Genomic DNA, 27,009 nt, shown 5'->3' with positions numbered 1-27,009 from the left:
TTAGCCCCTTCCTGAGAATACTTGCAGCAGCTGAACTCACACGGGAGAAAAAAAAAGCATCTTCACGAATTACCTACAGTGCTGTTTCTAGATCAGTGGGCATTTTCCTTTATGTCCTATGGATCACTACCAGCAGCAGCTTACTCATCTGGAGTAAACTGACTAATTGTTACATGGTTTCTGAATTACAGATTGAGGCTCAATCTAATGGTAAAGTTCAACAGCTGCCTTCCGTGAAAGTAAAATTACCTGGCTTGATTTTGTGTGCACACCTGTGTACATACTTACGCATGTGGTCAAGTTATTGAGGTGGCTGTTCAGCCATATTTCAACGTGTTAAAAGAGTGCCTGCAACTGATTATGACTTTCTGATAAAGCACAATACTGGAATTATACACACCAAGGAATGATAGTATAATACACACAACTGTTTCAAGTGAATTGCTGATTCACAGGCTGCACAGAAAGATAAACCAGCCCTAGCGGTTCTAACCAACTGAAGGGAGGCTTAGGAAGGAAGTCTTACGAAGCAGCAAGGAGGAAAAGGAAAAAAGAAGTGCTGAGAATCACCCACTAAGTAAGCTCCAGTGTTTATGTGTAAATTTCAGGTCTAGGCTTTTCAGACTGGCAAATTAGAAACGGCAGGCAAGGCTTGCTGTGCAATTCAGCACCTGATCCTGCAGTGCCTTGGAGTAACCTGAGTTTTATCTGTCATTGTAAAGCAGAGCTGCAATCCCACAAGGAGAGCACAAAAGCTAGCTCCAGGGTATTGAGCCAGACAAAAGCAGAGTTTATCATACAGCCAGCACCATCAGTCACACAAACACAACATGCCGGACCCCTGCATATTGATTAGAGACCTCCTACTGTCTCATACAAATAAATAGGTGATTTTCTTCTACATAGCTCTGCAGGTGGATCTACTGGCAGATTTACTAGAAAACTCAGAAAAAGAAACCTTAAGAGCAAATATTTTGGTTGTAATAGTTGGACTGCCTAGAACAGTTTGCAAACAACTCAGCTGTATTAAGGAAAGACTAGCATGGCTGAAACCCACTCACACCTGCTGCTAGGAACAGGTTGAGTCTTTACATATTTTTTTTTATCTGAAGGTATTTGCCTTATGTTCTTACCTACACAATATGTTCTAACTACTCAGAGCCTAACATACAAATCTGTGTCCCTATCAAAGGCAAAGAGGAGGAGAGTATGAGAACCCCTACAAAGAATTTCCTGAACACACAGTATAGAATTGTTATTTATCCTACACAAACTCTCCCAGACAATAGTTCAGTGACTGTGGTCACTTAGCCCACTGAAGGGACAGATGCAGGACAGATGGCAGCGATGCATAGTATGATGTGCAGTGTCACTGAACTGCTTCTAGTCACTCCTGAGGTACCCAAATCCCTCCCTGTGGAGCCAAATGCTGGTCTACCTAGAGTACTGCCTCTTTGCAGCAGAATCATATAAACATCCCCAATGCCTATCTGAAGTAAAAATGACATTCTTGGTTATCCTTACCCACAAGTACTATTATTGTCTTTTACAGCAAGAGATTAATTAGATTTGTAAAATACAAACCATGTCATGCCACCTTCGCTGCCATTTCAACTCTTATTTTCCAGCCGCTTGCAAACAGCTTGCTTATTTGTTCCATCATTTTTTATTCAAGTGACAGGCCTACAATTCTCTAACGTCCTTTTATCCCTTTATAAAGCAAGACATTAAGTATCTTTTTCTTTCAAGTCCACATTTTCTGCCATCTTGAAAAAGATAACCTGTCCTTTGAAGACAACAGTGACAACTTACAGGCTGTTTAAGAACATCTCACCTACTCTATGTTTTTTGTTGTTGTTTTTGTCCAGGCTGTTTTTCTGCAATCTTAAATTCATATTGAGTAGCTGATCTACTTTCCTGATTTTGTTCTTAGGTTTTACATACAAATGATGAGGAGCTTGGTTTCACTAAACAGGCTATTTAATACACTGGGATTTGAGACCTTAGTATTCATTCCAGCTAATTCCTTTCTTCCTTTATACTTGCAGGCACAAGACCTCACCCACAAATTATCTGAGGGCAAAGTCCACTGCATTTAGTTTGTTCTTCTTTCTCTTCTAAAAACCACACATTTAAGATCATTTCACAGTCACCATCAACAAAAGCTGCTCTTCATCTTCTCATCTGCTTCTTTCCATTCTGCTGGAAGCAACTTTCTGTCCTTCTATTCATTATTTTCTTTTCTCTCACACTAGAAATCTAGTCACTGACAGACTCCTGTATCCCAGATGATGTTCATCTCCTAACTATCATGGGAATCCAGTATTTTCAGCTACACAGACATTCTCATCCAAATCCTATGCTACGGACAATCCATTTGTTTGCTTAAAGAAGCTTAGTTTACTTGATCTTGCTGGTTTGATAGAGTAAAACATTTAGATTTTAGAAAAAGACAGTTTAGAGGTGAGGGAATTTCTCAATTACTGAGAACTACACTCTGCCAATACAGATAATCTTTAAGATACACAAGATCATCTGATAGGGTAGCTCTATTTTTTCCAATAAAAGTGCTACCTTCATCCTTTAAATAGATATATGTACAAAACTATCCCCACATGCAGTGCATTTCTTCATTCACAGACTTTACAATAGTTTTAGATTTAATTTTTTCTAGAACTCAAAGCAAGTTCACAATAGAGAAAGCAACTCCTAAACAAGCTGGTTTTTTTTTTTTTTTTTTGAAACACCAGTCACACAAGTTACCCTGAGAGATCTTTAAAAGCATTTAGATGAACCTTGACTCTGTGTACTAAGATTTCCAGTTCTGCTTCCTTATACCCCATACCTTTTTTTCCACTAGTTTAAAGACATTCAGGACAGTTGATTAACTGCCTCATCCTCTGTTGTCTGTCTCATGACCCTACCTGAATACCCTTCTTTCCTCCCTTCTTCCATCTCCACTTGTTGAGCTGCTGTCCAAGTTACTGTTATTTATATTCATCCCCAGGATTTGTCATCAACTGTGTGTTGTTTAAAAGACGTCTGTTGTTATGGTAGAAAATCACCGCTTTTCTTTCTGAAACATCAATTATATTCTCATTGCCTATATGAATAACTCAATCTTTAAAAAAAATAAATAAAAGGGCCCGTGTCAAAGAAACTGCATTTTACATCAAATGCATGAGAAGAAAGTATAAACCGGGCTCACTGTAAGTTATGAGTTGAAATGAGAGAATTACCCATGAGGCAAATTATTTTTTACACTTGTGAAGTTATGATAATACATTTGTACATATTCAGAAGTCTCTAGTTGAAATGCAAAAGGTAGCTATAGGGTACCATAATAGGAAAAACTAACAGGTTCATATATGCAAGAGAATATATTAGAATTGCAAAGTTAGTTTTAAATCATTTACGAAATGAAAGGTACAGCAAAGTGAAATACAGCCTTCTCAGTTTTTTCTCATTAATCATTTGGTACTTTAGTCATATAAAAATTAACCTCTATTTGTTAATCAAGTATAGCTTCAACTAGAAGTAGTGTTATCTATAGAGGTTAATGCACAGCTGACTATAAATTCTTGTAGCCTAACAGGCATTTTAATTTGTTGGCATTGTTCTGTGTTTTAGAGGCAGGCAAAATCCATTTCTTCCTTATATCTCAACTTATGCAGAGCATAAAACAGCTGAAGATACAAACTTCTCTTTCCATGCACACAATTTTACTTGTTGACATGAGAGAAGTGTTATACCTAAAAACTGAAACAAAGAGAACAACAGAGGATACAAGTAGAAAACTACACTGGATGCACTAACTGAATGGCTTTTGTCAGGCTACATCCTAGTTTACTGTCCAGCCAGATGCATTTTCTGTTGCCCCATGACTGTGTGACAAAAGACAACCACAAAAAAAACACAGTTATTACTGCAGTTAACAGTTACCCTGACAATCCCAACATTATTTTTTCCTACGCACCTGATTTCAGAAGAAAAAACACATTACTAATTGGGATGCACAAAGAAGAGGTGCTGCAAGGGCTATAGGGATAAACTTCTTCACAGCGGGGGTCCTGAAATGGTGGAAACTGGACTAACAGTGAAAACTTTGAAGTCTCTGCCATTCCCTGGTGAGCTTGCTATATACCCACCTTTCTCATTTCTTGCACCCCATACTTCAGCTCATTGTACTGATCACAGGATAACACTGTCTAACCTCATTTTCAGAAAATCCTCTGCACAAATACTAGATGAAAAGCTGTTTTCACCTTATGAGTCATGCACTTAAGACAGCTTTACTTCTATATTCGCATTATCATGCATCTTTTTCCAAATTATTTACTCAAGTCAAAGGGATTGTCCTAACCTTTAACTGCAGTGTTGTATCTGAAGAGGCAGCAGATGGAGCAGCTTTCATGTGCCCCAGTCAAAATTACTCTATCCGTACTCCCCAAAGTAGAATACAAAGCATATGATGTTCCTCCTGTATCACTCAGAATCCATATTAATCACCTTGTGAAGTTGTTGGGTTTTTCTGTTGTTGTTGTTTGTAAGGTTCCCCCCCCCCCCCCCCCCCATCATCCTCCAAAAAGATACAGCTTCTCTTAACTTTATGGTCTCCTACAGATCCTTTCTAGCTCTTTGTAATTTGCTTTAAAAACATACTGCCGGGTTAGCACCATGTTCTATTAACTCACAGCAGTGGTGCATTTAGCTTTCGAACCAATTCTAGAGTTATATATTTAGTTAGATCTATTTTTAGTCTTAACTACAATAGATCAAGTGAAATAAACTATATTATACTCTTTTATCCATAACAATTTATACACCAAAAAGTTTACAGTCAAAGGCATCTTTAACACAAATTAAAGTACAGGGCAGTAAGAAAAAAGCAAAATACACCTGAAATTATAAAAATTGAGCTTAATATTAATGTGCAATACATGCTATAAATCCACTAGGGAAAAAAATGTCCTCAATTCCTTTTTTTAAGATAAATTTAATGGATCAAAGTCAAAGCAAAGAACATGGTAGCACTATCCAATACAAAGTCAAGCTACTGAAACCAAACTGATGCATACAATTGGCAATGGAATGCTGTAGAAGTTGGGAAAGCTTACCCAAGTGTTGGTAGGTTTGTCAAAGCTAGGATGTGTTGGTACAATTCCTGTAATTTACACCGAGATAACTGCAAGGCAACTTAACTGAACATTTATTGCATTGCTGACTACTGAAGTGCGTATCTGGTAGAGAAAGCAGAGTTAATACTCCTTCATTTATTTAGGGTAATATATAGTCATGATAAGACAATTCCTCCCACCACAAATCAGCTGCACTTGTCCTACAAATACAGCTTTTTTCCACTGTCCTGCTGAACTGTACTTCTTGAAAGCACAGACAAAGGATAGACAGACTAATGATTTATATCACTGCAGAAGAGTTAATGCAGTTGATCCCACATTTGTTAATTAGCTGCTTTAAGACTGAAATCATGTTGTAATCCTTTTCACAGCAGTTTTCCCTCATGAGGTTCATTCATACCCACTTGTTAAAGCCATCTCTACACAGCCACTATTTTCACTACGTAACAGAAGTTTTCTTCTTCCAAGACAAATCCATGTCCTGGATGCTGCCATAACCCCTTCCTACAAATTTCTTTCAACTATCAAGACAAGCACAGAACTTTAGCACACAAGCTTGCTTCTGTGCAAGGTGGTTGGCATTTTGTCCTCTGCATGTGCACCACTATAGCCAACTCTCCTTAGCGTGTGACAAAAAAGAGAGGAAAAAAAGGAAGAGATCCCACAATGACCGCTGACCGGAAGTCCACTCACATACAATCCTTAATTCCCACTCCTGTCCACTGAAACCAAAACTGAGCCAAGAGTAATCACCTTCTATCAAAGATACTTTGGTCCTTCCTTTGTGTGATGGCATATGCAAACACACTATGGAGAGAACTCTGACTGCACATGTTCTGCACCATTTGCTCCATCAGCTATGTAAGTTTCCTTCTCTTAATTTCATTTTCAGTTCTTTCATGCTATTCTACTACATTCTGACATCATTCAAATGTACCAGGAACTCACCCACCTACACTCTTTGCAATGTTTCCTCCACAACACCTCTGAAATAAGGATTGAGTTATATATAGGTGTTCAATCGTTATTATTTTTAAATCACTTTTCCTTAATTATTTCTTTCTGACTTTCTGATTCATCAGTCCTGGAGTGTTTCTGCATTAACTATTTAAAACACACCTGCTCTTAACATTTGGAAGGTTTCTGAATATTCCCAGTACATTGTACACATCATCACACAGAAGAAACTGAAACCTCTTTAAAGCACTGCTTCACTAACACTTTCAGAAAGAGACATTTCAATGCTATCTTTTCCCACTATATTGACACTAAATCCTTTCTGCTCCACAATCCTCCAAATCCTTTTCATTTTTTCGTTAGAAAGGAACAAAAGAAAAGAAACTTAAACCCTTGCACAAGCTATGAACATGTGCATAGAAAACAGGAGGGAAGGGAAATAATTAACAAGTGAGAATTGCTATGAAGGTCCATCTAACTAAACAGCTTATAGGAAAACCTGCAAGGTTTAAGACTGAGCCATATAGATTAAAGGCAAAATGTTAATGCCTATAGAAGTAGAAAACAAAAAGGCCTATGTAAGTTGTCATTATTAAAATGCCTTAGGGAAACTTTCTTATGGTAATTCAAACTGAAAAGGTTAAAACCTTAAATGGTATTACGTTCACCTCGTATGCAGTGCTTCTATACAATGAAAGAAGAACATACAACTTACTCTTGCAGAAACGTAGCTGTTGCTACGTGACCCACTAACTCCACAGATTTAAGGGAAAAGCCTAAAGAGAAACATGCCACAAAGTACTTAAGCTTCAGGCAATGCTCAACTTTCTAATAGCGTAGAGCATGTGAACACAGCATTTCCTATGAAACCCAGCAACAGTAAAGCCCAAAGCATCAGTTAAACACTACGTGGACTACAGGAGTCAGAAGCTCCACCAGTGTCAAAATACGTTGAATAGACTGAGCTTCTGAAACACCAATTAACCTTCCAGAACATCAATTTCAACACAGTGGAAATGCAAGCTGAGTTAGCAGACTGTTTTAACCTCCTGTGCACGTTCTTAGAAAAATCTTGTTTCTCCTTATACCCATAAATTGCTATGATTTTCAGTTAGCGTCCTGCCTCTAGCATTTCTGAGCATAAAGTTGTGCCACTGAATAATTGAAATACACACAAATCTTATCTTTACTGGAAGTCTCCATAAGGTGCATGACAAAAGTATGTAAATACTTCTAAATTAACAGACTCATACTACACAAAACTGAAAACTGGCACAGAAATTGATAATTACTTGAATTGCTGTAACTGGTAAGCCACACTGAAGACCAGCAGCATTTTACTACACATTTAGCAGTTATCTATTGTAGTTGTTTACATCTTCAAAGCACACCACCACACAGGAGATTATACTAAAGTTCTACATAAGATTTTCTTACGCTGTTTGTTACTTCTTTCGTACAAAGTGTCTTGTTCACCATTTTCTTCATTAGATCTCAAAAGATCTTTTGATCTTTCAGATATCAGCTTACATGCAGCTGCTTCCTATGAAGAGTAGTAAAAGACTTTGGGCTGTGAAGGCTGTCTGCTGTTTTTAATATTTTATGTCTCCCACTACACAATTACTAAGTTTAAGCCCCAACAGCATGAACACTAACTACTAGGGAGCTAAAGTCAGTAAAACCATCCAGACTTTCTGATGAAACCCACAGAATCTGTGCTGTTCAAAAACATCCTTAGTAAATATTTTAATTAATGAGTTCCTCAGACACTTGATCTTGAAGGCAGGTATTTCTGACACTAAGTATCTTCATCAGAAATCAGGTATTAAGAGCAAGATCTAATTACAGAATCATAGAATTGCTCAGGTTGGAAAAGACCTTAAAGATCATCGAGTCCAACCACAACCTAACCAAACGACCCTAACTCTAACAGCCCTCCGCTGGAATGGTGACTCAACCACCTCCCTGGGGAGCCTATTCCAGTGTTTAACAACCCTTTCTGTAAATAAGTTTTTCCCAATATCCAACCTAAACTTACCCTGGCGCAACTTCAATCCATTTCCCCTCATCCTGTCACCTGTCACCAGTGAGAAGAGACCAACCCTGTTTTTGCTGTAAGCACCTTTCAGATATTGGAAGAGAGTAACAAGGTGCCCCCTCAGCCTCCTCTTCCCCAGACTAAACAGCCCCAGTTCCTTCAGTCACTCCTTGTAGGACATATTCTCCAAACCCTTCACCAGCACTGTTGCCCTTCTTTGCACCTGCTCCAGCACCTCAATATCCTTTCTGTATTTATTCCATTATGACTGAGTACAAAATACCAACAGTGACAAAACGAAGCAAATTCTCCCTGAGTTTCAGCATGATTACATTTGGTAGTCTCATAATTTTCAAAAAGCAGAAAGACTTAAGTATTTTCACTAATTCAGCCTTTAGTCACAGATTTGAGAACCTGCCATTGCAACACCCAGCTTCCACAGAACTTCAAAATGAGACTACATGGGACATATCACCAAAATTACATTTTAAAAAAGGAAAAGGAGAGGATTCAGAAGGCTACTCCAGCTGCCTTCCTGCATATGCTTTGCAAATCAGGAATTCTTAGCTCAGAACTCTTTTCTAGCCCTTACGACCTAATATCTATGTTTTGAAATACGTGGAGGGAGAAAGATGTAGCAACAGTAGTGATGCCTTCTGGGAAAGAAAAAAAGCAGAAAAAAACTTTCTAAAATGCTGGAGAGGACAGCAAGCGAATATAGGGCCTTCCACAAAGACTCAGTGATTAGCTGTAATCAATTAGAATCAATGCAACGGCAGCAGAAAAGTTTCAGAAGACAATTTTTTTCCATCACAATTATAAACTTTATCACCATTAATTAAAAAGTCTAAATCCCTCAAAGCAGCAATCAAAATTAATTCTCCTCCAACTTCTCTGAAGAGTAGAAAGAAACTGTACCATATTTTGTTTCCTCTAGTTGAATGAGGGAAAGAGGTAGCTACAAAAGAAAGAAAATAAGTTTGTCAAGCTCCACAACTCTCTTACAATCATTGAATCACCAAGGTTGGAAAAGGCCAAAATCATGTAGCCCCATTATGCATCTACCACCAATATTTCCCCACTAAACCATGTTCATTAGTACCCCATCTCCACATTTCCTGAACATCTCCAGAGACGGTGACTCCACCACCTCTTTGGGCAACCTACGCCAACGCATCACCACTTTTTCTGACAATAAATGATTCCTACTACTCAACCTGAACCTCCCCTGGTTATTGCTAGTTATGAGGGAGAAGAGGCTGACCCCTACTTCACCACAACTTCCTTTCAGGTAGTTGTAAAGAGCAATAAGGTCTCCCTTGAGCCTCCTTTTCTCCAGACTGTACAATCCCAGCTCCCTCAGAGACTCCCCATAAGACTCATGCTCCAGACACCTTGCCAGCTTTGTTGACCTTCTTCAGGCATGCTCTGAAGAAGCCTTGATGTCTTTCTTGGAATGAGGGGCCCAAAACTGAACACAGTACTCAAGGTGCTCTTCTTCCACTACCTCCTGGAAAGCAAAAATGTAGTAAGAGTCCTCCTTTAAAAGGGCACGTAGCGACAGGACAAGGAGAAACAGTTTTAAACTGGAAGAGGGTAGATTTAGACTAGATATCAGGAAGAAATCCTTTACTGTGAGGTGGTAAGACACTGGAAAAGGTTGCCCAGTCAGGTTGCACATGCACCTTCCCTGGAAGCATTCAAGGCCAGGCTGGATGGAGCTTTGAGCAACCTGGTCTAGAGGTGTCCCTCCCTATAGAAGGGGGATTGGAACTAGATGATTTTAAAGGTCCCTTCTAACCCAAACCATTCTATGATTCTGTGACTCTTTAGAGACCCTGCTTCTCCTCTGTCAAGTTGTAGGTGCTAAGATCTTGAACAATTCACAGATGCATCAATCCTTGGATGATTACAAAAGATACCTAGGACAAAACAAATCATCTCTGAGATTGCTTTTAACTGAAAATGGTTATGGCCGCTATTTTAAGCATAATTCAATCTTGTACCAGTTCAAGCTTCTCTGGGCTAGGATCCAACTCACTTCAGGATTCTAGTCAAGCATAAGGGAATGATATAGGAACAGACACAATTCTGGGAAAATATATAAGTAAAATGATATATATGTACACATCTAAAATTTTGTTAATGACATTTCCATCTAAATACAAAAAAAACTTTAATTTAACCAAGGGATTTTTAGTGTCACATTCTTAGGTGTGACCTTCGAAGAAGCTCTAAAGAGTGAGCATTATGAAACTTAATTATGAGATGAAAGAAATTAGATGGTATTCAAATAGGTAAAAAGCTGTCACAAAAAAGAAGGAAGAAGGAATCTATTCTCAACATCTCTGGAGAATACCATATTTAGTAATATTAGTAACAAGCTCAGATTAGAGCAAAAAAAGCTTAAGTTAGGCATATGGGATTTTTTCTAAGAGTAGATGAAACAAGCATCTCTCTCAGACTTGGCTGCTTCTGTCTGAAACAAGGACACGGACTTCATTTTCTGAGGTCACCTCCAAACCTCCCATCCCTATCTAGGTGGAAGTTACTTACTTGCATGTTTGAACTTTACATGTGCTAAATGAATAAACACATTGTGAAGTTCTTAAAAGGATCCTATAAATTAATTCATTATCCATTCATATTTTCCACTGAAACAGGACACAGTTAGCTCTTAGCTTTGTTTCTACCATTTACAGCTTCACAAAATTAGAGTCTGACAAGATCCACGTTCATGCTACCTTGCAATTGCAGCAAAGCTACAGCTACAAAATTGTACTGGTGCTGCAGAGGCAGCAGGAAGGCATGTGTAACAGTCCCTTGCAGCCAGCAGGTGATCAGATCAAAAACACAGATCACCTTTAGAGACTGAAACTTGGATGAAAAAAGTCAAAGCAGCTCTTTTATACATAAAGATTAAGACTGAATCATAGAATCACAAGGTTGGAAAGAACCTACAAGATCACCTAGTCCAACTGTCCTCCCATTACCCTTGCTACCGCAAGCCACTAAACCATATCTCGTAGCTCCTCATCCAGACACCTCTTGAACACTGCCAGGGATGGTGATTCCACCACCTCTCTGGGCAGGCCATTCCAGTGCCTGAACACTGTGAAAGAAAAAGTTTTTCCTTATGTCTAACCTAAACCTCCTCTGGTACAACTTGTGGCCATAATAAGAATTACTAATGTTCTACAGAATAAATTAACAGAAATTCCAGTAGCTTCAAGTTTCCCAAAGGATGAGCTCAGGCACCTGGAACTGTCTCCATAATGCTGTCTCTCCACGTACCTCCTAAGCTCATGGTAGAAACAGATTTTTACTAAATACATTTACAAAAAAAAAAACCTGAAGTAAATACCACACTATCCCCTCACTACCTTCAGAGTAAAACAAATATTGCATATTTGAACAGGCTGCCCAGAGAAGTTGTAGATGCCTCATCCCTGCAGGTGCTCAAGGCCAGGCTGAATGGGACCCTGGGCAGCCTCATCTGGTAGGGGGCAACTTGCCCACAGCAGGGGCTTGGGACTGGATGATCTTCTCCAATCCAAGCCATTCTTTGATGCTATGATTACTTTCACAGCAATCACAAATTCTGTTATTAATAAAACTACAATAAATTACCAGCTACAAACAGCAGGAGAAGCATATACTTGCCACTAGTAAGGAAAACACGAAGTTTAATACTTTACAAAGAGCAACTCCTCTCGCTGTCATGAAAGTTGGGATGCTCTAATTAGCCTCTTGCCTCAGCCATTAAGGTGGATTTGAAACTTACTAGCTAAAGATAATGTGAAAATAAATGGATAAAAGAAGAAAAAAAGAGAAAGGAAAGGAAAGGAGCTGGCCCTCAACTCTTCAGATTGCTTAGTTTTTACAACTAAGAATAGGCTATTCTGAAAAAATGAAAAGGCCCACTAATTAATTGCTCGATCAAGTCCACACAATCTATGATAATTTTAATTATATTACTGGCTTCAAGGATCATACAAGGAGTTTCAAAAAGAACACCTTCAACGCATTTCATCTTATCATGTAAAACCCATTTTCTAAACCTTTACCTTCATCAATGCCAAATAAATTGCAAGAAAAATGGCATTTCATGCAGCAGATTTAGAGACCTTGGACAACTGTCACAGAATATTTGTGAAACAAACCTGTGTTTTTCTACAACCTAGAATTTGCCCTTATTGAAAACTCCCTCAAACACCTGAAATTCGCACCGTTCCAACCATGCACAACTCCTGGCAGAAAACAGAGCGGAAGAAAGAAACAAAATTAGGAATGTGGAAATCCAACACAGGTAAGGGAGTGGAAGGGGGATAAAAGTGCTTGTTAGCTTTGACTGAGAATTCCAAAGTTTGGGTTGGTATATATTTGGTATGGGTGACTCCTTCCAGCTACTCATTTTAGTTAACTCTTAACGGGGACTACTTTTCAAATAAGTAGAACAGATGAAGCATAAGAAATACAGAGGAAGACATTACTATGGTGTACTTTCTGCTATATTCATTTCTTGATGAAGATATAACATGGGCTTGCATGTTATTGCATAAAAGCTTCATAGAAACATACTCAGCATTTTTTAAAATTATTGTTCTTCTCTTGAGTCCCTAGAGATCTAGGACAGCTAGCTGCATAAGAATACAATTTCAGCAATGCAAATAAGTAGAAATCAGAATTTTCAGCTTTGCTTTTCTACTATGTACATCCCTCTGATCAGTCCATCTTAAAGTAGTTGCATAGATATCCCTTAATACTAAAAGCTCTAGGGCAAATAAAAAATCATAACAGACCTGTAATGTGATAATATAAGCAGCAATGACAGCAGAGCAGCAAGGTGCCAGGCTACAGCAATTAGTACTTGCTCCAATGCAACAGCCATGGGCACAGAAATTAAGGAAAGAAGCTGTTTACCTTTAGAAGGCCTCCGGTAGGCAAGGATCTCCAGCAAGATCCCCTTGCCTCCACTGTCAATCCCTAAGTGAGGGCTGGAAAGGGATGGATTTTGGCTCCACCCCTTCCGGTCACTCAGATACGCTGCATGCGCCCTGAGTTCCCCAGGGTTAGCCCTGCCTTCCTGCCAGGCGCTCAATCACTGTTTCAAGCCATGACTCAGCATTTGTGCAAAATCTCACAGGACTTGACTTGAATTCTCTTAAAAAGAGATGCAGAAGACAGCAAGTAACTTCACTGTGAGAGTAAAACAGCTCCATTCATGCCAGCCTTCCAAGAGACATGGTAATTCACCATTTCAAGGTATTTATTCATTTCATCAATCCACCCAAATATTACACAACACCCAGACTTTTCCTTAAGTTTGTACCAGACCAACACACACTGCAAACTTAACGGTGCGATGTTATTTAACAGGCAGATGTTCTCTCTCTCTGAAACTGACTCATGAGCTCTGGTCCTGGATGTCTTACAAACTCAGAGCAACAGGCTGGAAAACAAATCAGCTGTGTGGTGTAAACTGGCCCCACACTTCCAGCACAGTCCAGTTTTCTGGCCTGGGAGCTAACCAACCTCATTCTTCTGTCCCTAATCCCAGTTGCAGCCCAACACACAGCAGATGCACATCTTCCATTGCTCCCTGGTTTAATTCTATCTCCTTTTTCTGAAAAACAAACTAAAATATAAGCATTATTTTACACTGAAGCTTAAACCATTTCAGTACTATCCATGCTTTGTATCTGACTTCCACTATTTCCTCATGGCTTTAAACAACTGACAGCTGCCTGTATTCCTACCCGTCAGTGGAAGTGTAAGATTGCTCTAACAGAACTGAAAATAACCCCCATTCACAACTCTAGATGTAGTCTGGCAAAATCCAGGGTATTGTGGTTCCAATTTTTCTATTCATGCAGGGAAGAATAACTTAACAGACCTTTTTTGATTAAATTTGTTCAGTTAAACACATTGTTCTGTCTGAGTTTCAGAACATGTTATATTATTTTTTTTCATTTTCTCTGCCTTCTTCTTAATTTTCACTTCAAATTTGAACATGAGGTTTCAGCTTTCTCCCTCATGTTTTTAAGACCATTTCATGCTCCAGAACCACATGCATGGAGAAATGCCTCAGAAGCAGTGCCATAAGTAGCTCTTCTTTCTCTCAGCTGTCAGTGTAGCAACAAATGCCAAATACATTTGTACATAGCAAACCTTCCAGACCTGCAATTCAGTAAGATCCAATCCTGAAAGAATTTTTAGGGCACTTAAAGATTATAAATACATGAGAATTTTCTAAGAGCAGAGATTCAAATAAGGAGGAGAAAAGAGTTTGCTCTATAGGTAATCACTCGCATAGGGCACCACCACCACAACCACAAGGTTTGCTAGAAACCTGTTTAAAAATGCTCATCACAAGACGATTCAGTAGTTTGACTAAAGAATGTTACACTGTTTATAAACTGACACTTTACAAGGAACCAGCAAGTTTTCTTTCTTACTACTTCTAGGAAAATTAGCACAAAAATAGAAAAGCATAAGCTTGCTTAGCACTTATAAAGAGAAGATTTTCCATTTTAGGCCATGAAAGCATAGCTGGGCCTAACAGCTGCTGTGCAAAGCAGATGAAAAAACTGACAGTAACTTTAAAGAAAGGTCTTTGCCATCTTGTACTGATGAAAGAAAATTAAAATAAGGTAAAGCCAATGGAGCATTGAGATGGGAGCTCTGTGCTGTTCCAGGGCCTTTATTCAATATTAAATGTCATCAGCTGACTTGTAAGTCTTCCTAGAGCTCACGTACAATTTGCATTTACCAGGAAGCATACATAAACATACTGGACTGGGATACTAGAATATTACGTCTTGGGGCTTGTGAACAAAGCTTATATTTTTGATAAATATTTCTTCCATGCTTTATATACTAGCAAGTGATTGAGGTACTTCAGGGTGAGGAGGCGTTGCCCCGTTCCTTATGTCTGTGCACAGGGACTATGCCATATGGACAGCAGAACCAGCTCCCAGTACTGCTGTCAGCAGCCACCTGCTGGTCCCCTGCCACAGCGCTGGAAACACACATTGACAGGACAGCATCTCAGTGCTAACACCTCATCTCCCTTAAATCTGAAGATGAATACCAGCTACCACAGCTGCTTTTGGGAGTGGGAAACCAGGGTTGGTGGGCAGCAAGAGACAAAATAAAATTGTAATAAAAATAAACCCTTGACTGAAGCTGCTGTACTATGTTAAGTATTTTTAGCTTAAGAGGTTACAATCACTGCTGAAAAATTTGAGACTGCTACCAAATGCTGTTGTCTCATTTTTCCAACACAAAGCCAAGAATCCTGTAGAAACACCTAAATTCTCAAAGAACCCATCATTAAATCTTGCATTCATAAAGCAGTCTTATCTAAAAAGCTAAGTCTAACTTACAGTCATCTTTTATATTTCTATACTGCATCTTTGCCTAAAGACATTTACTTAACTCCTATTCTTCTGAGCAAGCTAGTTGTGTTTAGAATAAAGGAGAGGTTCAGGTTCTTAAATAGAATTTGCTCTAAATTAGTAAGATTTCTTTGTAATAGATGTTTAAATGTAAACAGGCTCTCATTCACCACATTAATCCACTTCCATGACTTTAAAAGACTGCCTAAAGCCAGACAGAGCCCGTTATTCTGTTTATAGACAATTTCACCCACTTTTTAGCCATCAGAGACCGAGAGGACTTAATACTTCTGAAATTAGGACTCCACGAGTTGCTGAAGTTGCATCTTCAGTAAGCAACAACAACAATAATCCAGAATTAGTCTCAGTTTAATCTGTTTGTTTTGAAGACGCTATACTGAGAACAATGTAGATTTGCATCCTGTTTATTAATCAGACAAGGACACCACAGCCACCAGAGCTGAAAGGCTCTTTCCCAACACCATGACATTACCATCAAGCACTATGGTTCAACCTCAGTATTTGTTTGACCAGCCTCAGACCTCAGAGAAGAAAAACAACAGCTAAGCCACTATGTAACAGTAAGGAATATCAGGTCAGCTAACAACCAGTAGAAATTCTATTGCTAGCCTTATTCTTTCTGGATTTTCCTCCACCGTGACCCAAAGGAATACTGATGTGAATGCCATGCTCAAGATGGCAGACTATTTTAAGGGACACGGATACACAGAAGTACTCTCAGAGGAATACAATTCCCAATAACATATTGGAAAAAAATTCAGTGGATTAGTATTTTTATTCAGCTTAGCTGACAAATCTTCTAAGAAGGTGGAAGGTGAACTCTCTTGATGAGAGTCTGATCCACCTACTACTTTAAAGTGTTTATTTTGTAAATAGTGATAAAGATGACATAATTCGTCCACACTGTGAGAAGTAACATCAGGAGTTAACTGACATTTCCCTACCACATGTTTTTAGACAAACATAAAACTGATGTGCTGGATCAGACCCAGAGATCCATTAGTCCAGTTTCCTCTTTGACAAAGAACAGCGTTGGAAGCTTTTGCAAGGGTCCCAAAAGGTCTGTTTCACATCTGTGAACAACTACCCTACCTTTTACAGAGCACAAAGGCCACTGACTTTATCCTAGCTATCATCCACCCTTAAGTCCATTACTTTAAAGTAATGTAAATAAACTCACTATCAATAGTAAATTTTATTTAAAAAGCAAATATTTATTTATATCAGCTATAAGGACAAACTTCATTTTTCCACAGTAGGTCTGAAAGCTCTGAGTAATCCACAGAGATAACAAACCAAGAGACAGACATGTAAAAAACCGTCTGTATTGTAGACTCTTTGGAAGCAAAACCTAAATAGAAACAAGGGTTTTTTTTAATTATTATTTGGTTTTTGCTTTAGGTAAGGCTTTTTTGTTTATTAGTTTTTACCTTTTAAATGCTTCAGCAGGGTTCCTCTCGCATTCCCCGGGTTGCAAGAGGCTTTGAATAGCAGGATCTCTTAGTTTGTCCTCATATCCCTGGATCAGTCCACTGCGGCAGATTTGTGCAACTAAACCTCTGATAAACCCTCCAACACACAGCGTGTCGGAGTCCTGGGCTCTGCAGAAATGGAAGGCTAGGGCTTGCCGATGTAAGCCTCTTTGTAGGTTTGCAGGTGAGCTTGGCCAGAGTAACTCAGTACAGAGGGCTGTCTTCCCACTACCGGGCCCTCCTACCAACAATACACCCCAGGCAGCTCCTTTCCCAGAGACAACACCGGTATTATTCCCAGAACTTGCTACAAGAGATGGTTTGTTGGCAGCACTACCGCTGCAGTTAGCTTTCTCCTGAAGGCAGTGCTGAAGCTTGTGGAAAACCCACTCCCTACAGTAAAACTGCTTTCCCTGCAGCAAGCTGGTTTGAGCCATTTTACAAAGCTTCTTCTCTTGGACTTGTCATAAGCAGCAGTACACCTTCAACATCTTAGCGCAGGGAGGCACGGGTTCATCTTGCACAGGAAGATCTTCTGCTCAGAACTTGACAAGGCGTAAAATAATCAGTTAACCTTCCCCATAACACTTAACAGCATCTTCTCGCAAAGGGCGTCACTCCATTTGGATGCGGTATTACAAGTAGTGAAACACAATCACAGCTCAGCTGACATCATGAAGCAGCATCTGACACCAGCGCTCAACAATACTTCTCCTATGGCTCAGAAGTCCATACAGCTCCATGGCTACATCTGTAGTTTAAGCAGTTGTGCACGTTCCCAGTATACAGGGGAGACACTACATCTGGAAAAACTGAAGGGAAGCCAGCTTTTCAATGTATACTAAATGCCTTTCAACTCTAGGCATTAATCTCTCCGGATATAAATCCAGAAAAAGCTGTCCATAACAAAATGCTCCTGCTGGGAATTTTATACAGAAAGCAATTCTTCTTCAGAGTACTAGATAGATACCCCAAACGTGTGGATGTGCACAACTTACTGAGAAACGGTCAGTTTGGACAAGGAACTTTGCAGACTTCGTATATCTGGGCAAGCGTCTCAGAATTGCTTTGGATTATGGTTTCTTAGGCAGTAGGGATGAAAGGGGAAAAAAAGTGTTTACAACTTCTCATTTCAGTACATTCGTAAGCGTCTTCTTCAGCAACCTGGATTCTTACTGAACCTGTTCTCAGGTATCTTAATCGCAAGATGTCAGAAGAGACAACATCTTCCCCTAGAGCTCTGAAATAAAGAAGACAGCACTTTTAACCCTGCATGCAAGTCGTAATTCAGTCAGCTGCAAAGCAGACAACAAAGAGTGAAGTCAATGGCTCTTATCTTTAGTTTTGCCCGTACTATTCATCTAAAAAGCTGCTTTAAAAGGAAAAATAAATGTTGTTTCAAGGTACAATTGGCTATATATAAAAACATAACAATAGACAGCTGTGACAGTGGCCTCAGAATCACAGCACAACGAGCCCCGCACTTCCTCCCTACGAGAGCCGAACGCTCCCTTTATCTCCGCACACTCTTTCTCCCACGGCTCCAGCGCCGAACCCTCCCTGCGCACAGCCTTCCAGCCGCTGCCCACGGCTTTCTCGGGAACTTTATCCCACAGACGAGCTCTGCCCACGGCTCCTCGCACACCCCTTTGTTCGCCGCCCGCCCGCAGCAGGACGGGGGCTGCCCCGGCTGCCGCTCCTGTCAGCCCCAGCGGCTCCCCGCCCGCGCCCTCAGCCCGGGCTGCGCTGCCCCGGCCGGACACCCGACTCACGACGGCGATCCCGAAGCCGAGCGAACGGCCGGGTGCCCCCCCGCTCCCCTCCCCCAGCACGGCTCCGCACAAAGCCCCCGGCCGCAGCCGCCCGCCGCTGTCACTCCGCTGCCCACCTCCGCCAGGTACCGCCCAACGGTCGCCGACCGCCCCAACGGCCGCCGGGCTAGGGGCCTCCCTGCCGCCGCACGCTTACCTCCACCAGCGCCCCAGCGGCCGCTCCAGCCTCCCAGCGGCGCAGCGCTGCGCGCCCCTCCTCTTCCTCCGGGCCGCTCGGCTCCCGCCCCCGGGCTCCGCCGTGCCAGGCCCGCGGCCAGCCCGCTCCGCGGCGCCTCAGCCCGCCTGTGCGCTCCTCCGCGACTCCTTGACCCCTTCCGCCAGACCCCGCCCCCTCGCGTTGCCCCCGCCCCTGCCCGCCTCACGCCCCGCCCCCCGCCCGCCTGCCAGCCCGACATCTGGCGGCAAGTAGTCCTGGGCGGAGGGAGACGCCGGGCGGGCGCTTTACCGCCCCTCCGCTTTGTCCCGCCGCCGCTGCTGAAGAAGGGGGCGTCCAACGGCCGGAGCCCCCCGGCGGCGGGGCCCTGCAGGGGGCGGCAGCGTGGCTCCCGCCGCCGGGGCGCGGCCGCGGGGTTTGCCCGGGTGGGGCGGAGCGCCCTGAGGGGAACTGCGGGGGGCGGGAGCACCGAAACTTGAAAAATAAAGGTTCTCCGCAAACGGTTGGGATCGATGGCTGGTTGTTTTACTTACGCGCAGAGCACGGTGACTGCACTGTGTAAATCACGTATGCCATCTCTCTAATGCACGACTTCAGCTTTCCTTACTTTTGTTAACCCAGAAAAGCGTAGGCCTAATAGCTGTTTTCCCCTTGCCTGACTGCTGCCTGTTCCTATTTCATCCAAACCAGCCCATCCCGGGCAGGGATTCGCTACGTGCACTGAGGAAGTGCAGCCTCACAGAATGTATGTGGTGATTCCAAGCAGTTTTCCCCTTACTCCTCACACTTCACACAATGAAAACCACATTTTTCCAAGCTTGCTGCAGGCCTGAGTGTGGGCTTAGCAGCACTCCAGCCTGGGACAGATGAACTGGTGCAGACCCATGAAATACAGCTGCCTTCCTGAATCCTCCTTCAGTTTGCAGATCCCTGAAAACTGCTGTGAGATCCCTTTGACAGGACTAGAAACATCACTGGGCACAGCAGCCCTTCACAGTGCAGCCTACACACGGGGAGAAAGTGGGAGTTCACCCCTTATTTGGCTGCCTGAGAGCAAGGAGGGGAAGGGTTTCCATTAAAATTTCATCTCTTGTGCTGGCCACATTATTTATAATAAGGCTCTTTCCTATTAGTTTTCTGATCAGGGGCTTTGTGGTTGGTAAAGAGAGCCTTCCCTCTGTATGGCTTTGTGTACCGGGCAGTTAAAGCACTGCTTTACACTGAGTACATCCATGCAGTATGGCACACTCATTTACTGCCCTTCAAGGAGTGTCCCGAGATTCTCTGTAGGAATAAAATGAAAAAAAAAAAAAGAATAAATTCATCTGGCATACTGAAGAGCTTAGAAAAACAAGTCTGCCTACTTCTGGAAACCAGTAGAACAAGTTTGAAGAACCTTTGGAAGCACCGAATTACAAATTTGCAACGCAATGGGGAGTGGGGGAGAAACAGAAATAAGAATAGTAGTCAGAAAAAGTGTTGGTTTTGTTGATCTTATATATATATATGTATGTATATGTATGTATCTGTTTTCTTTTTTAGACTACATACTTCAGGGAAATAGTCTTCTCTAAGCTTTTTTTCTTTCCTAGCAGCACCTCCTCATGAGAGCCTTTGAACTGCTAAATCTCTCTCTCTCCCCCTCCAGCTCCCCTTTGTTTTTCTCTTAACAGTGAATGAATAGTGATAGATAACATTTGGAATGATGAAATTGTAGTTCTGGTCAGCTGAGTTGGCTGGAGACAAAACAGAGGTTTGATAGTGAAAGAGACTGCAAAAAAAAAAAAAAAAAAAACACAAAAACAAACCAACAACAAATAAAAAGCTCCGCTCCCCACCCTCTTCCCCCCCCCCCAAAAAAAAAACCCAGAACCAAACCCACACAAACACCAGAAAGATCAAGATGCTGAGGGTCACATCTTAGACACAAGCACTGGGCTGATGGATGTTCAGGGAAACAAAAGAGAAAAAATGAGAGTTTGGACAATGATGAAACCCAAGGGAAAATGGAGCTCCCCCTTTTCTGATGACTGGGATGCAAACAAAGACCGATTTACATGAGAAGTTGCTGTTAGATTCCACAACATCCAACATGAACAGTAAGAATAATAGTGTGGTTTGCTAAAATTAGATATTTAAATGTAATCAAGATTGCATTATAGACGATGACTAGAAAATACTAATCTTTCCATGCTAATATATAAATTCTGCAACTGAATAGATTGACAGTAATTTGATTTTAGCATGGAACAGAGACACACAATAAGCATCCCCACAGAAATTACTTATGTATCATGCATTTGAGCAAAACTTCCATTCAGAAGATCAGTTCTACAACTAACATGAATGGAAATTACTTGTGGGAATGGCAAGGGGAAAGAAGAAAGGAGGCAGAAAGGAGAGAATAAAAACCAGGAAAAATGCAGAAGGCCCAGAATGCATTTATATTCTTCACAGTGGGAGGATTTTTAGTTTTTCAAAAGGTGATAAAATATTGCAAGGTTGGAAGTACGACCTGCATGCTTCTTTAAAAGGACGCATGCATGACCTAAAGGTGAAGTTTGACAGTGGTCTTGCATTGACTGCCTGAATTAGTTAGTAAACAAAAAGCATGTAAACACTGAAGGTGATAAATAATTGAAACATAGGTAAAATATCCTAAAAAATGTTGGAAGCGTTAAAAAAGAAATGAGATTGCTGTGAAGTAAGAGGCGCGGCTGCTGAGGTTGGGAGCTTTCATCTGTACGCTAAAGAGTAAGACCCTGAAGTCAACCTTCAAAAGCAAGGAAGGTATTTTGTTATCAAGTGTATTTGCATAGCTCCTCCTATTTCTAACGCAACAGCCTCCATGACATCATCCTGGTGAATTATTATAGCTAAGAGTCAGATATTGCTGATACAATTGTGCAATGTTGTAGTTAATGAGGCAGGATAAGAACCAAACCTTATTTTGTGGTTTTGTATAACTCAGCTTGACATAGATAGCAAGCGAACCACGATATAATTGGGTGCAACCTTGCAGACTCTAAGACTGACAGATAAGACCTCAAGCAGACACAAAGAAGACGAAACATATCAAAATCTCCCATCTGAAAAAAATACACTCTTCTTGTAGCTTCAGTGGTCTGAGGCGGTAATAACCTGGCTGCTTAAATGAAGACACATTTCAGGACCTGATCCTAAGATACAATGGGAAGTTTCTGCTATGCGTTTTCAGGCATAATTTTATAGTCACAAATACTAGTTAACAGTGAGAAAATAAGATGAAACTTTTAGTAAAAAGGTAAATAATTTCTAACTTTATGAAGTCTATACTGGCTTTGGAAAATCTAAGGGACTGATTAAACAAAAAGCCGTTACGCATTCTAAATTCACTGCAGCATCTTTTCTCAGAATGGTAGAAAAGACCACTAATGTGTTAGCAGTTACAAGATGATGCTATTCAGATAGGAAGGTTTGTTTTAAGATAACAGCCATCTCTGATAGGCCAGAGAATGTAATCAATTGTGATGGCAAAGGTAGGACTAAGGCTGATATTTAAAGTCATCAAAACTTGAGTAATCGTGTTCACATAAAAACATTTGCATTGTACGTAGCTTGGAGCACTGTTATCAGTTTGGCTGCTTTCTGGTTTGTGTATGACTCACACCCAGCCCTGGTCCTGCTGTCTAGGTGCTGCATGTCCCGTCAAGTCAGTGCCAGGTCTGCAGGAGAAGGGAGTGGAGCTGCAGATCCCAAGAGCTTGTAAGAGCTTTGGGAAAGCTTTTGGTAGACATGCATTCATGTCCCCAAATAAACTGTTTTTAGGGGTGGGCCTGAGGCATCGTTGCCAACTTACAGCAGTCATTTTAAGTACTTGTCTAACTGTAACTTACTGATTTTCATGCATAATTATGCATTATTAATTCAGATACTTTCTCTGACAGGTGAAATTAGTGAATTTGATGGTAAAGGAAGATAGTGTAGACCTGATATAACACAAGAAAATTGACATAAAAAGCACATTATAATTTTCCAAGCAAATAGTGGAAGCTTTATCACGTGGAACAATTAGGCAAAGGTATGAGTGTCTAATTTCAGAGATACTGACATTTAGATCCCAGTCCAAAAACCTGCCAAGGGTGAGATATTCTTTAGTATCATACCATGATGTCATACAAAATTCCTCCACAGAGCAATCTGGAAGTCCTGTATGCAAGGGAGCTCATGCTCAACCTGACACCTACTGTCATGTTTGTGGATCCCCTTCAGTTTGTGTTGGCACAGCACAGTTTGCCGGACTACATGGAAATTGACCCCAAGAGGTGCTTTACAAGGTCTCAGGCTGAGTTGACACTGACCACACAGTTCCCTTGATGCTTCTTTTTGCCTTTATTATTATTATTTTTTAAAAAAGGGACATAACATTATTCATAATGCTATTTTATTCTAGCTATCTGGGAGTTTCCCTCATCACTGCGGGTTTTCAATAGATGAAGGCAATAGCGCTATTTTACATAAGAATATAGTTAGAAAGTATAATAGTTCCTTTCAGTTCCTTCCTCATTACCCAGTAATTTGGGTAGAGGTACTATCTATCCCATCTATTGAAACGGGCTCTCTGTGAACAAAGGATGCAAGAATGATGGAGCTGAAGAAAAATTAAACAAAAGATCCTGGATATGATAATGCAGTAGCTCAAACACTTGAACGGGAGAGGAAATAACTATATCCTCATTCCTCCTGAAAAAGAAATTGGTCCCACTTCCAGGCAGACAGCTTTAATTTATATAGGTTATTATAGAACTGAAGCTACAATATATGTTAGTTGCTGTTTGGTGGGAAAATGACTCCTGTGCTTTGGATTAGCTTGCCTTTGATACACACGGGCCAGCATTCTGGCCCTCTTTAAAATACTGCATCTATCTTGCAGCCACCAAAAGGGCAAGAAGGAAGCTCTCATAGATGCATCCTTACCTTTTGGGCATGGTCATTTTGTAACTCAATAGAGCCAGGACAAACTCAAATGCCATGCTGCCCATGCCTGTAAAACTTTGTCTGTGGAAAGAAAAGTGGGGTGTTGGACTAGATGATCTCCAGAAGTCCCTTCCAACCTCCACGATTCTGTGACACTATCACACTACTAGTGCAATTTCTCATGACATTACACTGTCAGAAAAAGAAAAATGTGGCTTCTCCAGGTAGCTATTGTCAACAGGAAGCCAGTTTAAATGCTCTGAAATGGTTCTGGAGAAGCCTTTCTCTTGACCTGAGAGCACCATCCTTCCAATTTAGGCATGGGGATCACACACTAAATTTAGTCAATGGGCTGAACGACTCTTTCATGGCCAATACTTCAGGCCATGGCTTCCAGAGTTTGCTGCAACATTTTTTTTATTATCTGAATATGCATCTGCATAGTCCTAGGAAAAGGCAAATTTTCTGTTTAAAAATTGACACTCAACCTGTGATATTTATTGAGTGTGGGTTTGGCTGTTTGTCTGCAAAATACGTTGCAATATTTAGGCTAATATTGGTAGCTAAACAGAACTCAACTCTAAAACATTGGCCTTGAGAATCCAAGAAATGCATGCTAATGTAGTGGCCTATGTCATTCTAACCTCAAACGTTGCTATGTGTGCAGGGATTGGAATACACTCCAGCTTCCTCCTGCCCTAGAGTAGCATGTTAACCAGTATTTGTGCAATGTGAATTATGGTATAACATTACCGTTCTGTATAATAAGAGTTGACAACACATGACGCCAGTCAAACTTAATTATTAAGTATAATATTCTGGAAAACAGGTGCTGCAGTAGATAACTGGTTCTGTTGGATGAAAATGGATGAGGATCTGCAAAGAATTTAAATGTCATTAAATGATGGCATGAAAACTTCTGTGGAGTGGAAAGAGAAAAATCTGTCAGCAGTAAGCCATAACAAAACTAAATCAAGAAAATGACCATTTATGTGAGTTGGACCTGAAATATATTTGTCAAAATATCATTGACTGTGCATGAAAAAAGATGAAATAGATGCCTAAGAATAAGAAATAATGCTTAAGTGAAGAATCAGAATTACTACATACAATAACAGAAGAATTTATACTGACGCAAGATTTTATATAAACTTAGTGAAATCTGATCAAGTACTGTTTGATTTATGTTGGAAATATTTAAGCTGTAAGCATTAGGAATGTGTGTGTAAATAGCTTATACTCTTTCTGTATGTTGCTCATGTAATCTCACTACTTTCATCAGCACCTGAATGCTTGTCCTGACCCGTTCTGTGATCTTGAGCAACTCCTGTAACCTTACCTGCTTCTGTTTCCCCATTGGTACAATAAGGATAGTAAACCTTTCCTATTTGCTTTCTTATGTCTGGTCTAACTGCAAGCAAAAGCAAGATGTACCAAAATATTTTGTACTACTTCAGTAACACCATGTAGCAATACTCTAACTGGCCAAGTCTGACTGATGTGTTGTTGAATCAGTGGGAGCTATCCAGATCAAACCGTAAGTAGTAAATAACCCAAATCCCTTTCACTGTGTAGGCTCTTGCAGACCTCTGCCCTAAGCCCATAGTGGGTCATACACTCCTTGTGTGAGAAGTCATGCTGATATATGTAATACTGTATAGTCAATTTAACTCATTTCTCTCTCAATGTAGTTTACTCTATCTCAAGACCATTTCTTGGTATTTGTGAATTCATGCATTTTAAACACTATTCTGCAATCCCTGTGGAGACAAACTGCCCACTTGACAGAATATCCCAGGTCACTAAGCACTTGCTGCATTAAGCACTGAGCACTTCTGCTGTTTTCCCAGATTTGTAGTACTCCATAAGTCATCACTTTAGGGGTAAGAAGATCGCAGGATTTAATTTTGCTTGTCCTTTTAAGCTTTGCCTAGCTGGCTTCACCATTCATTTCTCTAGCTGCAAGACTACCAGCTGTCAAAGTCAAGTTTAGTTGGTCTATAAGCTCAGTTTCCAGTCTTAGGGAGAATATGGAATGTAGTCATGCTTTTTTTCCCCCTTGGTATAAGGCATGCTTAAAGCAGCAAGTACAGACCTTGCTTTCTTATGAGTGGACTCAAGTACCAGAGCATGTACAACTGGCATATATGGACAAGCAGAGAGCAGACTTCAAGCTGCTGGGTAGCTTTTGCTGGCAGCTCTGTCCAGGCTTGGGAGGAGAGGTGAAACACACCTTGCATAGCTGCACTGAGGTCTTTCTGAAAAACCATACCCACTGCTCATAGAATTATGTTTATGCTCACAAAGTTTATAGATACAAATAATCAACGTAATCCTAAAAACCTATGATTTAATTTTTCTTTTTCAGTCCAGGCCTCTATGATGTTATGGACACTCATAGAATGAAAGTATTCATGAAGAACTGTAGTCAACAGGAATAAAGATGTAAGAGATTTTGAAGCAACTTTGCTATATCTATGAAATCACTCGATTAGCCCTTTTCTAACACATTTCTGAACATTTGCTTAGATTAATTACAGATCTCCTAGATCCAGATAAGGAAGCTAAAATATATTCCTCAGAGAAGCTAAAATATATTCCTAGGAATGTGCTGTTAGACTTTGAAAATAAAATGAGATAAATTAATGTTGATTGAAAAAAACCATTTGCATTTAATGTGGAAGTCAATTTTAGTTTGATCGTGAGTCTACTTTGATAAGCAAAATTTCATTCCCTTTCCCTAAATAAGAAACTCTTTCCCATCTTCCAGATGGTATTAATAGATTTTCAAGGAATCTAAAATCATTCATTTTATAAAACAAATGAAAAGGAAAAAATCAAATTGCATTTTCTCATGCAACACTGTAAAAGGATTCAGAACATTCTATTGGAAGAGAAGGCTATATCAAAGCAAGCAACTTTTCTACTTTCTTTGTCCCAGCATGTCAAAAATTGGTGTTTTATGGTCTAGAATGTACCCACAAAACACAGTAGTTGTATGGTTTACATATAACTCCACAAGCTGAAAGTAACGCAGGAGA

The 27,009-nt window shown here is 40.5% G+C and overlaps 1 protein-coding gene across 2 annotated transcripts in view; it reads right to left on the bottom strand.

Annotated features, from left to right (window-relative positions):
- The window catches only part of ANKRD50 (ankyrin repeat domain 50), a 42,051-nt gene extending 22,910 nt beyond the window's left edge, over nt 1-19,141 (bottom strand). Inside the window, exons 1-2 of one of the 2 annotated variants that reach the window (XM_040699592.2) lie at nt 18,915-19,141; nt 16,985-18,266 (exon numbers count right to left, since the gene is read on the bottom strand). In XM_040699592.2, the coding sequence (XP_040555526.1) occupies nt 16,985-17,463 (479 nt within the window). In that variant the 5' untranslated portion in view covers nt 17,464-18,266; nt 18,915-19,141. The remainder of the gene's footprint in view (nt 1-16,984; nt 18,267-18,914) is intronic. The other variant, XM_015276388.4, reaches the window with a different exon arrangement.
- Nucleotides 19,142-27,009: the final 7,868 nt, after the last annotated feature.

This window comes from Gallus gallus, chromosome 4 (genome assembly GCF_016699485.2).
Source record: "Gallus gallus isolate bGalGal1 chromosome 4, bGalGal1.mat.broiler.GRCg7b, whole genome shotgun sequence".
Classification (NCBI taxonomy): Eukaryota; Metazoa; Chordata; class Aves; order Galliformes; family Phasianidae; genus Gallus; species Gallus gallus.
This window is presented reverse-complemented; position numbering and strand designations above follow the sequence as displayed.